The sequence below is a fragment of the Vigna umbellata genome, chromosome 4 (assembly GCF_029865625.1).
Source record: "Vigna umbellata cultivar VRB3 chromosome 4, Vumbellata_1.0, whole genome shotgun sequence".
NCBI classification, from domain to species: Eukaryota; Viridiplantae; Streptophyta; class Magnoliopsida; order Fabales; family Fabaceae; genus Vigna; species Vigna umbellata.
The window spans coordinates 44,358,855-44,375,625 of record NC_142168.1 but is presented as its reverse complement, the minus strand read 5'-3'; the positions used below and the strand labels follow the sequence as shown (position 1 = coordinate 44,375,625).

The 16,771-nt window shown below is 34.8% G+C and overlaps 2 protein-coding genes and 1 long non-coding RNA gene across 3 annotated transcripts; all 3 read right to left on the bottom strand.

The window, feature by feature from the left end:
- Nucleotides 1-802: 802 nt before the first annotated feature.
- LOC124832159 (uncharacterized) lies at nt 803-2,026 on the bottom strand. The gene is made up of 3 exons (XM_088112906.1): nt 1,892-2,026; nt 1,576-1,799; nt 803-1,133 (listed from the first exon to the last, which is right to left on the bottom strand). The coding sequence occupies exons 1-3, from the start codon at nt 2,024-2,026 to the stop codon at nt 803-805; spliced, it is 690 nt and encodes a 229-aa protein (XP_087969032.1).
- Nucleotides 2,027-5,264: 3,238 nt separating this feature from the next.
- LOC124848871 (uncharacterized) lies at nt 5,265-11,714 on the bottom strand. The gene is made up of 2 exons (XM_088112137.1): nt 11,550-11,714; nt 5,265-11,225 (listed from the first exon to the last, which is right to left on the bottom strand). The coding sequence occupies exon 2, from the start codon at nt 6,583-6,585 to the stop codon at nt 5,410-5,412; it is 1,176 nt and encodes a 391-aa protein (XP_087968263.1). The 5' UTR covers nt 6,586-11,225; nt 11,550-11,714; the 3' UTR covers nt 5,265-5,409.
- Nucleotides 11,715-13,972: 2,258 nt separating this feature from the next.
- On the bottom strand, nt 13,973-16,549 carry LOC148200340 (uncharacterized). The gene is made up of 3 exons (XR_015786283.1): nt 16,309-16,549; nt 15,609-16,153; nt 13,973-14,271 (listed from the first exon to the last, which is right to left on the bottom strand). It is a non-coding gene; the product is annotated as an uncharacterized LOC148200340 (long non-coding RNA).
- Nucleotides 16,550-16,771: the final 222 nt, after the last annotated feature.

The following is a 16,771-nucleotide window of genomic DNA, read 5'->3' as shown; positions in this document are numbered from 1 at the left end:
AGTTTATGTGAAGAGCACTTTGGGCAAATTGTAATATGATGTTTTGAAATGAATGTGAAATCTGAATTGAAGCATTTGAAATTATGGTTTCAATTTACATTTTGTTTGATATATAGAACATAAAATGAGGAAGTGGTGTGTAACTGACAATAAAATGAGGAAGTGGCTTCTGAAATTGCATTGGACTAAAGCAAGACGAAATCAAAAAGAGATTTGTGTATAATAAGGGACTTTTTAGACAGTGTCACTGTAAGGAACTTTTTAGACAGTGTCATTGTTTGTATGATAATTCAAGAACAAATCCACTACACTTTACTGTGAATAAATTATACAAGACTCTGTTCAAGTTGATAATGCACATCTATTCATAATTACATCATAATGAAAAGAAAATCTGTCATTGAGATTACAAAGTGGACTTCAAATGCACGTCTGACAGTTTACAAAATATCCAATTCAAAATTGGTCTCAAAATACATGTCAAGGTTTACAAAATAGCCATCACTTAAGCTAAACATACTTAACCTAAACATAAAGTCAGTTCTAAATCACTTTTAAACTTGTGTTGTAGATGGCTGAGTTTGTTCCAATACGCATTGAGTAAGCTGACTTGGTCCAGTAGTTGGCTGACTTTGTTCAACTTGGGTTTGAGGTTGCTGAGTTGATTGATATTGACTTTGGTTTGTTGGAGGAGCTTGTGGACAACTATTTGTTTTATGACCAAGTTGTCTATGTATGGAACATCTCTTACGAGTTCCATTTTGCTTGAGTTGTGTATCATCCTTCTTTAGCTCCCAAGCCTCTAGCCTTCTTTTCTTTTTGGTCTACCAGGCAACACTCTTTTAGCTGGAGGCAAAACATCAAGCTGAGAAGTCATTTCCCATAGCTGAGGACCATTGACAGGGTATATGATTGGAATGTATGTTTCTTGGTATGTTGACTTTGTAAACCAATGTGGGACGTAGTCTTCTCCATTGATGTTGATAAATGTCATGGCAGCTAGTGCATGACAGCATGGGATGGCTGTTAAAGTCCACTTTCTGCAACTACATTCCAGTTTATATATGTCAACCACATACTTGTCACTCATCATTGAAATGTGTCTGACCTCAACATTTTTTTGTCCTGACCAACTACAATGATAAAAAAAGAAATCAGTATTTATAGTACAAAATTGAATACATAAAGAAGTCCATATGGTAATGTAGTCATGTCGACATACCTAGGTATCCAATATTTAGTCAAGTGCAATTCCTTTTCAAATCTGTTTTTAATCTTTGGGCAAAGACTACCTTCATATGTAGTTATTTTGTGTCTATTTGTTGCCCATCTCTTCATGAGGTACATACGAATGTCTTCCATCATTGTGATGATGGACTTACCTCTTGCATGTAATATTACACTATTAAATGCTTCAGACATATTATTCACTAAGGTGTCACAAACAGCATTACTCGTAAACCTTGACCGTGACCAAAATCTACTTAAGCAAATAAGAAGTGAAAAATATCAGCTACGAAAACAAACAAAAGTAAATAGGAACAATGAATTTTAAAGGCATCTGGATTGACATACCTTAGTGGAATGGCTAGTAAGTATTTAAAGGCATCTGGATTCACCTCTTTAATTTCTCTCATCACTACCTCCCATCTTTGAGGGTGTGTTAATGTTGTTGCCTTCCATAATAGACGTTTTATAATTTGGCCAAGAAACCTCTTCCTGAAATTAGCATAAATGTGGCGCACACAAAACCTTTGCTCCACACCAGGAAGAAGTTCTTGTAATGCTGGTAAAAGTCCCTATTCAAGTAAAAGCATAAAGGTATACAAGTTAAAATAAAACACACGAAGGTTTAAAAGATAAAAAAAATGCAATGGGCTATGTTACTCACTTTTTGTTGATCTGAAATAAATGTAATGGTTGAAGAAAGCTCCACACCACCAAGATCATCAATGAACAATTGTAAAAACCAACCCCAACTGTCCTTATTCTCCACCTCCACAACAGTATATGCCAAAGGACACATTTGGTCATTCCCATATCTTGCTACTGCAGTTAACAACTCACCTCCATATTTTCCTTTTAAGAAACAACCATCCAAACCTATAATAGGCCTACATTACACGAAGCTGTCCTTACAGGCCTTCAAACACACATATAGTCTCTTGAAAATTGGAGTGTCCTCATTAGGTTCAACATTAACTTTGACAGTTGAACCAGGATTTGACCGAAGCAACTCATTGGCATAGTCATACACTCTTCTATATTGTTCTTTAAAATCACCTTCTATTTGTTTAAAAGCCATTGCTTTTGCCCTGTAGGTTGTGGACTGAGAAACACCAATGTTCCACTTCTTAGAAACTTTGTTATGGAGGTTATACAAATTAATATTGGGATTCTCTTTTATAGTCTTCTCTAACCTCCCACTCAACCATTTTGAAGTCATTACACGAATGTTAAATTCTCTACTGCATGTGTGCTTGTCTATAATTTTCCTTAGCTGCCATGTATTTTCAGTTGTCTTATATGCACAATATGCATTCCAAGGACATTTCCCTTTTGCCCCACAACATCTGACACGTACTCTTCTTTTGTCATTTTTATAAACTTTTAATTTTCTACCATTCTCTACTCCATACGATCTTATAGCTTCTGTAAAATCTTTTTTCTCAGTGAAGTACGTGCCCACTTCCCATTTATATTGTTCCATACTTTTGGGAATTGAAAAAACACCAAAATCTCCATACCCATCCCTATCATCATCTGTGTTCTCACTTTCCAGAACACTGTTCAAACTCTCGGATTCCCAATCACTATCAGATAAACCCCTAGGTCCACCAAATTGAACTTGATTAATAGCTTCAAATATATCAAATCCCACTTCATCTCCATGGTCAGTCAATACATCCTCTTCGGACCCATTCACACTTCTAACATCATACTCATCAGCTTCTACATCACCCCGACGTTGTCCTTGCACACCATTACCCTCTACCTGCCCCTCTACATCAGACTGCCCGTCTACATTCACACCAACATGCATGTTTCCCTCAGCATCTGACTCACTCTCTGCCTCACCCTATGCCTTCACACCATCATCCTCTACCTCAACTTCTCCCTCAGGCTGTACATCAACCACTGCCTCTGTTTGTAATTCTACCACAGCTCATACATTAGCCAATACATCAACCTCAACTTCTACCTCACCTGCTACGTCTAATTCAGGTTCTACTTGAGGTTGTACATCAACCACTGCCTCTGTTTGTACTTCTACCACACCTTGTACATCAGACACTACATCAACCTCAACTTCTATCAATTCTAGGGCTACTTGTAATTCAGGTTCTACCTGAGGCTGTACATCAATCACTGCCTCTGTCTGAACTTCTACCATAGCCTCTACATCACCCACTACCTCAACCTCAACTTCTATCTCAAGTGCTACTGTTTGAACCTCTGCTTCACCCACTGCCTCAACATCTACTTCACCAACCTCTATCTCAACTTGCTTTTCAGCACTCTCTTTCTCAACTTGTCCTTCACCACTAGGTTATCAATTTGGGGTTCAAAAAAATATTTCAACTCTAGAAGATACTGAGGTTCACACACTATGTGTATAACATAAAGGTGAGCTTCACCATTCAACATAGCAATATTGATCACATGACAAGCACCTTTGTCATCAAATAAAGGTTCCAAACAATCTTCTAATACAGGACCACGACCCAATGAATACCATAACTCCTTTACATTCCTATAACCCATCTCCTTTAGAATGCTTAATATTTCAAAATAACTCCATCGATCAGGGTCTATTTTTAAAGTTGTGGTTTGACCATAGTGATATCTGAATGTCCCATTATTCTCAAATTTCCCTCCATGGTGAAACACGACTTCAATGTCTGAGTTGGCCATATTATCTAATATAAAAATTGTTCACAGTTAATCTATGCTTAACCCTTAACCCAAATGTTATCTAAGCAAAAAACAAAGCATAAACATACCACTATACAGACCATTAACAAGTCAAACAAAGCAAAAGCACATTTACCACAATAAACAAAGCATATGGCACAACACAATACCACACACTATGATGGGGAAATGCATACCTAGAGAGAATATACTAAATGACATTTAAGAGAATGGGAAAGAAATTAAAAATGGAAGAGATTAAGGAAGAGGAAACTTATGATTTGAAGATGCGCCACTTGAACAACCTTCCAAGATAAGCATCAAGAGGAGGACCGCCACTTGCTTGAACAAGATAAGGTCTGTCCAAATTTGGGACTTTAGAGACAGAATTCTATCTCAAAGAGGATTGCAAAAGTGCAAATCAACTCAAATTCATTGAATCAAGGTAAGGTACAAAAAGGAGACCCCTAAGCCTTCTTATATAACCTTTGGAGTGAGCTAGGATGCAAGATCTAGGAGATGTGGGACTTATGAGTGTGGAGGCCGTCCAACAGCTGCTGCAGTTCCTCTAGGGACTTTTGAGTCCCACAATGCTCAATTCTCTCCACTCCAAAGGGTTTATAAGGTAACTAGTTCTCCTATAGTTCAAAACATGAAAACTAGTTATGCTATCTAATGCTACACGCCTAGGACGCCCATTTCCTCTTCTTTTCTTTTTAAGACCAAGCCATGGAGAGTCCCACATTGCTTGTTCTTAAAGAGAAAGAAGAGTTTATAAGTGTTTATTCACAAGAATTAAGAGAAAGAAATCAAAGAGGCAAATACACGCCTATGAAACCTATTCTACTCTTTTTTATGCTTGTTGTCACTTTGAAAGCTCTTCATTGTTGCCCCATTTATGATCATATCATCCTCCCGAGGTTGGAGAGGATTCGACCGCGAATCTTGAAAAACCTGCAACAAAGAGAGATTAGTGACTTATTTCGTGTATAAACCAAAGCAACTCCTCCTGGATCAAATGTCAACCTGCAAAAATCATTAAACATTTTGTGAATGAATTTATGTTGACTAATAAATGTATATAAACAAGTAATAGTAAAAGAAAGTCTCCTGATATTTTTATTGCATTTAGTGGTGAAAACTAGGAGACCATTTTTAGAGAAAAAATTATTTTTGTCTTGAGTTGAATGGAACCAAAGGGGTAACACTAACTCATGATATGTTTCACAAATGTTTATGGAATATTTGGAAAGAAGGAAAGAGGGAGGTGAAAGAGTTGTGCAAAATATTTTTGGAACAAAGAAAGAAAACTTAGTAAAAGGAGAAAAGTAGAATGATTGAAAAACTCCCCTGTCATGGTTTAGATCTATTTGAATGATGGGAGTGGATGGTGCCTTCAGTAACACTTCCTTTTTGACTAAGACTTTGTCCTTCTCCATTTCTCTCACAAGTTCTTCTTTTTCTTTCTTTTCTCTCTCCTCTCTTTCTTTTCTCTCAATCTCTTCTTTTACTCTCTCCTCTTTCTTTTCTTTCTTCATTTAAACAAGTAAGCATGACCTTCTCTTTGGCATCACTTGATGAGGAAGAAGAGCTATAGGTTGGTGAAGTTAAGGAAGAGGTAGACTCATTAGTCATAATTACTTCACCCTCAATGCATGTTGCCTTTTTGGTGGGGCAAGCAGAGGCTATATGACCATGTCCTAAACATTTAAAACATTTAATGTGACTTGGTCTAGAAGGAGATTTAGGTGAGGAAGAGAAATGGTTAGAAGAAGAATGAGGAAACGATTTGTTAGTGGGCTCCTTAGAAACATCCTTGGTTTTATCCTTTGATGATGAGGATTTGTAGAAAACATCTCTTGAAGATTTGGAAAATTTGTTGTGACAAGCTTCTTTTTTCAAGAGTTTCTTCTCTACTTTCATGGCTCTATGAACCACTACATCTAAAGTCTCATCATCATGGAATTCAATTATATCTTGGATGTTGCTATTAAGTCCACTAATAAATCTAACTATTTTTGCATGATCATTTTCTTTAAGGTTAGTATGATGTAGGAGAACTTCGAGCTCACGAGCATACTCCTCCACACTTCGTCTACCTTGAGTAAGTCGTTGGAGCTTAATCAAGAGGTCCCTATGGTAGTATGGAGGTACGAAACGTTGGTACAAAATGTCCCTGCAATGTTCCCATGTACTCGCGGGTGAGGCCATGGTTAAATATCTCTTATTTAGCCATTGTTTGGCGTATCCCTCTAAAGCTAAACAAGCTAACTTTACACGCAAAGGTCCATTTACACTATACAAATCAAAAATTTGGTCTACTTTAGCTATCCAATCTAGAAAAATAGACGGCTTGGCTTCCCCTTTGAAAGTAGGCAAGTTCAACTTTGGTAGTGTAAGGCCTTGGTCCATAACTTTATCTTCTGGATGCTTCTTTGGCGAAGGAAGGTATACATTTACGGTTCTAGCTTCTTGCTTCTTCTTGTAGAAACCATGATCATGACCATGAGGTTGCTCCCCTTTTGCTTTCGCGTCCTTGTCCAGCCGTTTACTAATGGAGTCAAGTTTATGTTGCTTTTGTTGAAAGGCCTTTATCCAGTCAAGTTTGCTAGAGGCACTTTCTTGATGGCTACTTCTAGTGGAAGAAGAATTGCTTGAACCTGCAGACATGGTGTTCTAATGCAAACAGCAACAACACTTTCAAAACAAAACAAGTTAGAAACAATATTAAAACAACAACAAAAGTCGCGCAAACAGCAGCCAAGGTTCACTCCAATAGCACCAAAAATTTAGGCTCAAGACTCACGGTTTTAGTGAAACAAAGCAAGATCACTCTACTCACATGCACTCTTCTTTCAAAATAGTAATGTCTCACAAGTCCACTTTGAGAGCACCAACTCAAGTCCAAAGCAAATGGAAAGATGTACAATCCACCCTCAATGCAAAGAAGCCAAATCAAGACAGCACATGGTAGAAGCCAAAGAATGAATGAAAACTACAAGACAAATGATGAAAATGGAACCTAAAAGCTCAAGAAACTTGGCACAAAAAAGAAAAAGGAGGCAGCAATCTAATGATTTTATGAAGACAAAACAACAAGAAAAATGGAGGCAAAACAGTGGCACAAATGAACAAGACAGGAAAGAAAAATTAACACAACTAAGAAACAAGTCACACCAAAATTCTATGCATACATGAAGAGTAAGATCTAGCAACGGATGGAATTAATTTGGCAAACTTCAAACCTATATATTCTGTAATTTTATGACAGAAGAGGCTGCAAAATTAGCTATCAAACACACCAAAACAGTGGGCAAACTTCTCAGCCAGACTAGCACAAAACAACAACCAAATTTGGTGTTGGTTTGATTTTTATTTTAATCATACATAATTGATATCACTAGTCTCGGCCAAGGAGGATTTAATTAAGTATGTGTATTTGATTAAAGCTAAAATTGGATGTAAGTAACGCCTCTACTAATACAGAACATACAAGCAAAGTCTACACACTTAAATCCTAGGTTTATCAAACTCAATTCATCATACAAGAACCAAGATGCAACAAGACTCTTAAGAAGTGCAATTTCAAGAATTATTTGCTAGAAAACTCCTAAGGAGGAAACACATATGACTCAAAATCAAAGCTAAGCAAGCAAGAAAGACGCAAATAAGCCATCCAAGATAAGAATTATAAGCTGGAAAAACAAACAAAAGGAAATAGGACACCTACTTGTGGAAGACCTCCAATAGCATTGTTGCTGTTTTGAAGAAATGACTGTTTGTATAATGCTCTGGACAGCTACGGATAATCACCTCCAAGCTGTGATATGAAGTGTTTAATCCTTGCTTAAGAGTATTGGTAGGCCTTAGCACCGTCCACAGATCAAATTCAGCCACCATAAGTACCAAACAACAAGCAAACAATGCAAACAGATTAGAAGTCACACAACAGTAAGCACTGGACTGACATAGTGGAGCAAAAATTTTACTGGGAACAACACAGAACGAATTTGAACAAAGTAAAAATTGTACATAAAACTAGACATCCAGACGAAACTTTGAAAAAAAAATTGCATGGAAAACGGACTAGAAATGAAGCTAAACTAAATCATACAAGTCGACTGTATTTTCACGTAGAGGCTGGCGAGACAGAAAATGGCTCAGCGAAAATGAACATATCTAAGCTATTCTACTCCAACATGCAATTCCTAAGAGATCAAAAACCTAAGGCTCATGATACCACATGATGGGAAGTGCATACCTAGAGAGAATATACTAAATGACATTTAAGAGAATGGGAAAGAAATTAAAAATGGAAGAGATTAAGGAAAAGGAAACTTATGATTTAGAGATGCGCCACTTGAACAAGCTTCCAAGATAAACATCAAGAGGAGGATCGCCACTTGCTTGAACAAGATAAGGTCTGCCCAAATTTGGGACTCTAGAGACAGAATTCTATCTCAAAGAGGATTGCAAAAGTGCAAATCAACTCAAATTCATTGAATCAAGGTAAGGTACAAAAATGAGACCCCTAAGCCTTCTTATATAACCTTTGGAGTGAGCTAGGATGCAAGATCTAGGAGATGTGGGACTTATGAGTGTGGAGGCCGTCCAGTAGCTGCTGCAGTTCCTCTAGGGACTTTTGAGTCCCACAATGCTCAATTCTCTCCACTCCAAAGGGTTTATAAGGTAACTAGTTCTCCTATAGTTCAAAACATGAAAACTAGTTATGCTATCTAATGCTACACGCCTAGGACGCCCATTTCCTCTTCTTTTCTTTTTAAGACCAAGCCATGGAGAGTCCCACATTGCTTGTTCTTAAAGAGAAAGAAGAGTTTATAAGCGTTTATTCACAAGAACTAAGAGAAAGAAATCAAAGAGGCAAATACACGCCTATGAAACCTATTCTACTCTTTTTTATGCTTGTTGTCACTTTGAAAGCTCTTCATTGTTGCCCCATTTATGATCATATCACATTATCAGGGGAGACCACAACCACAATGTCGCAACAGAAACCAAGCAAATGCACCGACAATGGGGGACACTAAACAGACAAACCATACAAAAATCAAAAAGTTATGGGGGGACCACACCGAAAGCAACCAAACACAAAACAAAACCTACCATAAACGCACCTTTGAATGCCGCTTTTCGTAATTTACCCCACCAACACGATCTCCATGAATGCGCGTCCAAATCCCCTCTAGAACAATGTCTACATGATCTTTGTCTTCACGTTAATGATTCATGTGATAACAACTCTCTCTTCTTTCGCACAAACCAATATGCCCTAATTTGCCACAATTCACCCTTAAATCAATTTATCCCCAATTTCTAATAAAACCCAATTTCTGTAACAGTTGCCCTAACTTTGTTTCTATTGAATTGCACAAAATTACTTAAAAACCCTAACTGCTGCCAATTTATCCCCAATTAAAATAAACCCAATTTCTAATAAAACCCTTTCTTCTCTAATTCACCAACACGTAAGCACGCACACAATTACATTTTGACACGTAACCACTAACTACTGTCACATCATCATCCCATTAACTCCGTTTGCTTATATTTAACAGAAGTGACTAACTTCACTCACAAATTTACAACAAAGGATCCATTTCAATTACTTTTCTAACGAGGGACTAAATTGAGATTTTCCAACCAAACTAGGGATAAAATTGGGTATTAAACCTTTTTTTTATTTCCAAAATTATCCTTCTGATAAAATTTTATTACTTTTACCATTTAGGATTTTATAATATATTCAAAACTCTAATTTTACACGCCTACACCCCACCACCACATCTCTAACGTATTTTCTTTTCTCTTCCCATTTCCGTTTGAGTTTTTCTTCATCTTTCTCTTTCTTTTCGATCATTCTTCTCTTCCCCATTGCTTCCAATGTTGTTGATTCCTGGTGTGGAGGAAGCGAATACACTAGAGGTGGTGGTGGCGGCGAGTACACTGGTGGTGGAGGCGAGTACACCGGCGGTGGGGGCGGAGGGGAACAGGGGAAGTACAACGGCGAGTACAACAGTTTGAAGCTCACATCGAACACCGTCAAGTTCTTCAGCAACCCTATCTCCTCGGGGAAGCACGACCTGAAAGCGTTTTTCTTCAGAATAATCTCGTTCAACCCCTTCATGTTGCCGATTCCAGCCGGCATGCAGCCATGGAAGCGCTTGTTGGCAAGCTTTAGAATTCAAAGCCTCTACTATACTTGCATGCTTGTTTTCAATTTTGTAAATTGAATTAGAGTACAAAGAATTTTGAACGATGAAACAAAGTTTACTCGGAAGAAGAAAAATTAGGATGTTCTAAGGAAGCAGAGAAGGGAGGATGTACGGAACTGGAATTGATTGACTTGGCTCGATGGGTCAACGACACTTCAGGGAGAGGCAGCGGTTGTGGAAAATTAGAGAGGGAGCAGTGTTCGAAAGCGTAGCGGGGCTCCAACGAGGCAGAAAAAGATTCAGCGGAGTGGAAGAGGGAGAAACCAATGTCATGGTTGCTGAGGTGGCGGAGCGTCCTCTGCCTGGTCAACCGCCGTGGCGGAGTGCTGTCATCAGGTCCGGCATCGTTGAGGTGGGCTCCGGTGGAAAGCAATTTTCTGGAAAGAGGCATCGGAGAGTAGTGATTGTTAGTGAAAGAGGGTTGTGTATTTAACAATTGGTGGTTGCAATGGGACTATAACATTGCGAAGCAAAACTATGGAAACAACCTACACTGTTTTGGGTAGGATTTGGTTGCTTTTAAGTTCCATGTTCCAACGAGGATTGTCTTGTGTCTGGAATAATACATACTGCACTGTCTTCCAACACACGGTCCCCAAGGAGCTCTTCCAGGCAAATTGGTTGTTGCTGAGATCCAACTCGAAGAGGAGTTTGAGCTTGTCACACTTGTGCGACACGGTGCCGCAGACGCGGTTGGTGTTGATGTGGAGGAGCGTAAGGTTAGTGAGCAAGTCGAGCTCCTCGGGGACATACCCGACAATGTCGTCGTGGTTGAGGTCGATTCCGACGACGGTGCGGATCTTAGGGTTGTCAAGTGCTTGAGCGTAGAAGACGTAGGTGTAGTTGCAGACATCGGGCCCCACCCAGTCTAGCATGAGGCTTTTGGGATTAGAGAGAATGTCCTGCTTCCATTTCGCATTTCTCAAACGGTCGTTCGAAAGAGGGATCTACGGTTACTTTTTCTCCTCTGTCACCGAACTCGTCCTTGTAGTACAGAAGCTGGCGCTGCTTGATGTAGGTGGTTTCTGCGTCGGTGAGAGGCCCATTGTGGGAGATTCCTTCAGAGGCATAGAGTGACTGCAAAAGCACAACGACGAAGAAGACAAACGTTAAATTAAATTTGACTCAAGGGCAAACCAGAAACGGAGAGGTACTGGGAGCAAGGAGTGGTGGTGTAGGGAGCAACGTCCAAAAAATTGTATATACTATGAGTTTCAAGCAATCAAGATTGAACACTTAATGTCACCATTAAGATCCATCAAGTCTTGCACAAAACTGAATCATAAGCAAAATTTAATCGGTGCAAACAAAATTTAATCGGTGCAAATGAAATTTAATCGGTGTAAACTAAAGTTAATCAGTGCAAAATAAATTAATTGGAAGAAAATCAATTAAACATACCTTGTAGTAGTAGTTGGTGTGTGGCAAGAGCAATGCGAAGGCATTGAGTAGAGATGAAAGTGCAAGAAGAAAACATATACTTGTGCAGAAAGAAATTCTCTAGATGTATACATGAAAAGATTTGCACATATGAACGAGAAAACATATACTATTCAAAATCAGGTATTGCATTATCTAGTTATTCAATCCATTCCGGCGTAAATTTATTAATGGCATATTATATTCCAAGGTTAGAACAATAATTTTAGTACGGGTTAGATGGAATTGCCAGCCTCAATGATAGGATTTGTGTGGTATATGAAGAGTACTTTCCATTATCACTTGTGCTTATTTCATTCTAAAGATTTTCTAGATAAGTTAGACATCATACATCATACATAAAATTAAGGATAAATAGTAGTAGAATAAATAAAAAATAAGTTTTAGTATAAAATATTTAATTTTGTTTAAACGTCATTAACTATTATAAGAAAACAATGGAGATATAGAAAGAAGTCCCCTATGATAAAAAGGAAAATCGAATATGTGGGCCCATAGGTGCATTCTTACAAATTTAAAATATATTTTATATATTTAAAATATAATTTATATTTTGAATTGTCTTACAAATTTGAGTTAGACAATTCATAATGTAAATTTATATTACGGGTTACCCAATCCAAAACTATAATTAAAATAAATATAAAATCATACGCTGTCCATTTTTATTAATTTCAGTAGGGATATAATTGGATTTTTAGAAAGTGTGGACATGCAGGAAGAAAACGTGGTATTGCAGGAAGAAATTTCCTTTCAAGAGATATTCCATCATCTCCTCATTGTTTTTCAATGTTATTTTATTTTAACCAATATTATTTAATAAAATTTATTATTAAAACACATGATTGATTTCTTAAGTAAAATCCTGTGAATTATGAAAACAAATATTGCTTACGAGTTACGTTTTAAAAGGGACATATTAATGAAAAAAATAAAAATCAAACTACTAAAAAAATAAGTTGAATATAAGATTCATAAAATTAATTTAGAACTGACATTGCAATGTTAACTTAACCTTAGAATTATAATGATTATATGAGAGATATTTAAATTTAGGAGCATTGTATGGTCTAAAATAACCTTTGAAAAACAAGTATAAATCATGGATGTTTTAGGTTAATATTTAAGTAATATGGTTCCCTTAACTAATAGAGATTATTCTTCCAATTAATACAATTATAGTTACGGAATAAAATATCTGAAATAAACTATTTTAAATCAAACTAAAATCTAGAAATAGAGTGAATTAAACTAAATTGTAAAATTATTCAGATTTATTGAACTGAATTATAATTTAAGTGAATAAAATCAAGCTACACTTTTGAACTAGCTGAACTGATTTAGTTATTAAAATATAAATCTTATTTTATAACATGTTTTCTAAATATGTAAATTATAGTTTAGATAAGTAATTTTATTCAGGAATTACTAAAGACTAAACTAAAAGGAACTTCACCTTAATTTCTTTAAAAATAATTCAGTGTTCTTCTTTATATCCAATACAACTAGAAAAGACAAGTAGGAGTAATTATAGATAGTACTTTTCTAAAAAATAATTTGATCTCTTACTCGTTTGATTACCCATAACATATATGTGAAAAAATACACATGAACTATTTTATATTATACCAGTTATTTTTTACACTTTTTGTTTTAAAATAAATTATTCAAAAAAATATAAACCTGAATAAAAAAACTAGTTTAAAAATAAAATTCAAGTAAAATTGGGTATTAAAACATTAATGTAAAACAAATTTAATGTTAAGAAAAACAAATTTAAATGAGTTGCATCAAAGTATATATTTAATTTTTTTTAAACTAACTTCAATTTCATAATCTTAATCACAAATATAAATCAAATTTTAAACAATTTTTAATGATGAATATTTCTTTTACAATAATTTTACTTTTGTTGCAAATCCATCAATTGATCAGATATAAAACAAATTTAAAATGTATAGATGAATACAGCTAATAACTTGGTTTTGTAATATTGAATTAGACTTAAATTCATTTCTTAATTTTTTTAAAATACTCAAATAAAATTCAATTAACAATTATTATCATATAACGGTTAATTGGAAGTTAGATATCATGATATTATTATCCATTCTTTCAAGAACAAGATAATTAAAATACCCACAACCATTATTCATGGTTATTTATATTGTTTTAGTTTCTCTTACATGTTACCTATTTTACAAGCAAAGATGTCCCTCTAAGAACTTATTTTCATTCCTAAATACATTATCTTTAGTTTGGTTAATTTTTTTTAACAGCCTTAGGAAAATATTAGAAATGATATTAGAGTAGATTTGAGTGGAGGGAAAGCAATAATGGGTATTTAATAGTTTGAAGATTAAAGAGTTGTGTGTGTGCATGGGTTTGGTGAATTGGCATGATTGTTTATGCATTTGTAAATAATAAAAGATTCTGTTGCATATTTTGTAGTCTGATAGACCAAAACCTTGAAAGAAAAAAATGGAGGAAGAGGCCAAAAGAGGAGTACAAGCAGAGGTTGAAGTTTCAAATTTGGAGTGAGAAAGGACAAAAGACAAGGCTTTTCCAATTTGTCCAAAATAGATGTGAGCAGGGAGCACGTATCCTTACTTTTCTGCTGTGACAGCTAAATTTTGTTTCCCTTCAATCTCCAACGCATTCTCAAGATTCTCTCAACCTATAACTATATATATATATTTTTATTGTTAGAAATCAAGACCAATTTATAATAGATAAGTTTATAAACTAATTTTATAAAATTATATTAGATTTAAAGTCCATTTTTTATAATATATATATATATATATATATATATATATATATATATATATATATATAATTTTAAGCTATAGAAAAACTCCTAAATAACAACCTGTTTAGAAAAGCATCAAAAGTCACCGTTACAAACAAACATTTCTCCATGCAATCTACCAAAATACAATGGATATATCAACCCTTCCTGTTCAAACATTTTGGATTCATTCACACAGTACATATGCTATCCAATATGGAGTCTAGATTCCTTTTTTTTTGTGCTTTCATATGTTGAACATTAAAATATATTGATGTTGAAATATTATAATTTCTTTTAATAAATTTTAAAACATTAAAATTAGTGTTAATCAGTGTATTTTTAAAGGTAATGTAGAGAGAAAAAACAAAAAAATTTAGTCAAGAATCCAAATTTCTCAATGTCCCAATTTATAATATAAACTCATTGATATGTTTCTTTTCTCCCCCATTTTTTTAACTAAGTTTGTACTATATATCTCAGTTATGAATTTAAGTATGGGTTAAAATATCTATATTAAATATATAAATAAAAAAAAATTGAATAACATAAAGTAATCTCATAAACACATAGTTTTGATGTTTTAAGTTAAAAGGATGACAGTATGGAACACTTTGATCGGTATTAAACTAGTTTTACTGAAAAAATTCTTAAAAAAGCAAGAAAAAGGAAAATTTGGTTAATAAATTACAACTAGATGTGAAGATACTAGGTTTCCATTAAAGCCAATATTGTTGATAAGTCAGGTTGATTTGTAAGCTAGAATGTCACTCTCCTATAGTATTTTTAGCATATTATTTTAAGTAAAGGGCAAGTGGGTCACATTAAAAGGAAAACAAGACCAATGAACATGAAGATTTTTGTAGTTTCTACTGATATTTCTTTTTAATAATACTCAACATAACTACAAAAATGAGATCCAAATAAGATTTATCTACATTTAATAAAAAAAATGTACGGAAATGAATGAAATAAAATATATTTTATCATTTGTCATATATGTTCTATCATATCAACAACATCTGAATAAAATAGATAGATACATAGATTCCGGTTATGGCTCTGATAGCAATTCTATATATTTACCTTAACTCTCCCTTTTCTCTTGTTGCTAATTACTCTGTCATCTAATTAACCTTTTCTGAGACCTTATTAAGAGATTTTAATCACAGGTTCAAACTCTTGTCTATGTAATTAAAAGATATAGTTATGTATTAAGTATACAATACCTGTGTTAGGTAAACTTCAACTCTAACCGCTCACAAAGCACATCTGACTCAGTCAAGTCAACTGCTGAAGGTGAAAATGGGCTTTGCTTGCTCAGTGCTGCGTTGAGTGAACACTTCATATTTTATACATAAATATAGTTAACTAAACAACAAAATCATCATGCAGCCAATGATTCAAGAAAGAAACTGCTGAAAAAGCAAAGACAAATTTTGAGTGTTTTCTTATAGCTTTCGAATGCAGTGTCACAGTTTGTGCAGCACAAACAACACAGATATGTGTATGTGTATGCTTACATACAGCAAGTACTTACCTGAGTTTTTTCATTGAGAAATTTGCATGTTCAAGAAAATCAAACCAAAGGGTATTCAATTCTCATATGAAATCAAGAAACTAACAAGAGTTGGTGAGAAACTGAGTACATTGACAGAAGATCAGAGAGCACAAAACTGCACACACACAAAGCCTTTTGGGTATGTTCATCTGTGCTCTCTATCTTCTGTCAACAAACTGTTCAACGGTCCACCACTTCATTCATTCGCACTCTCTGCACATATAACATATATATAAGAAAGCAAGAAATTAAGATATATATATATAGAAAAATAAAGAAACTGATTAAGCTATATTAATTTGGATTATAGGATGACGAACAAGCACATGACAGGGAAAAATCAGTAAGGGAATATATAGAATATATACCTTCACAAGAGTTGTTGATGGAATTCACACATACAGGAGTGAGGAGTTGAAAAGAACAGTGACTGAATATTAAAAGGTGTTTTAATCGGAATAGAAGAAGGAAGAAACCAGTGAGAGAGAGTTTTGGGCTATGGAAGGAGACAAGTTGGAGAAGAATCGGTTTAGGTGTTGAAAAAGTAGTTGAAAAATAGATAATGACAATTCCAGAGTGAGATAAGGAAAGAGAACATTCAAGAAGACATGTTTTCAATCAAGTGGTTCGTGTTTAATTTCGACAATGGCAACTATATATAACTACGAAAAAGGAAAATCAATTGTTACTATTATTTCTTATAAATCTTTACAGCTAGCTTCAGATTGGATATTCCAAGAAAAGTTAAATTTTAACAGAGTTTTCATTTATTTAATTTTTTTTTTAAATTCTTTTAGAAATTTCAAACTAAACCAATCCAAAAAACTTATT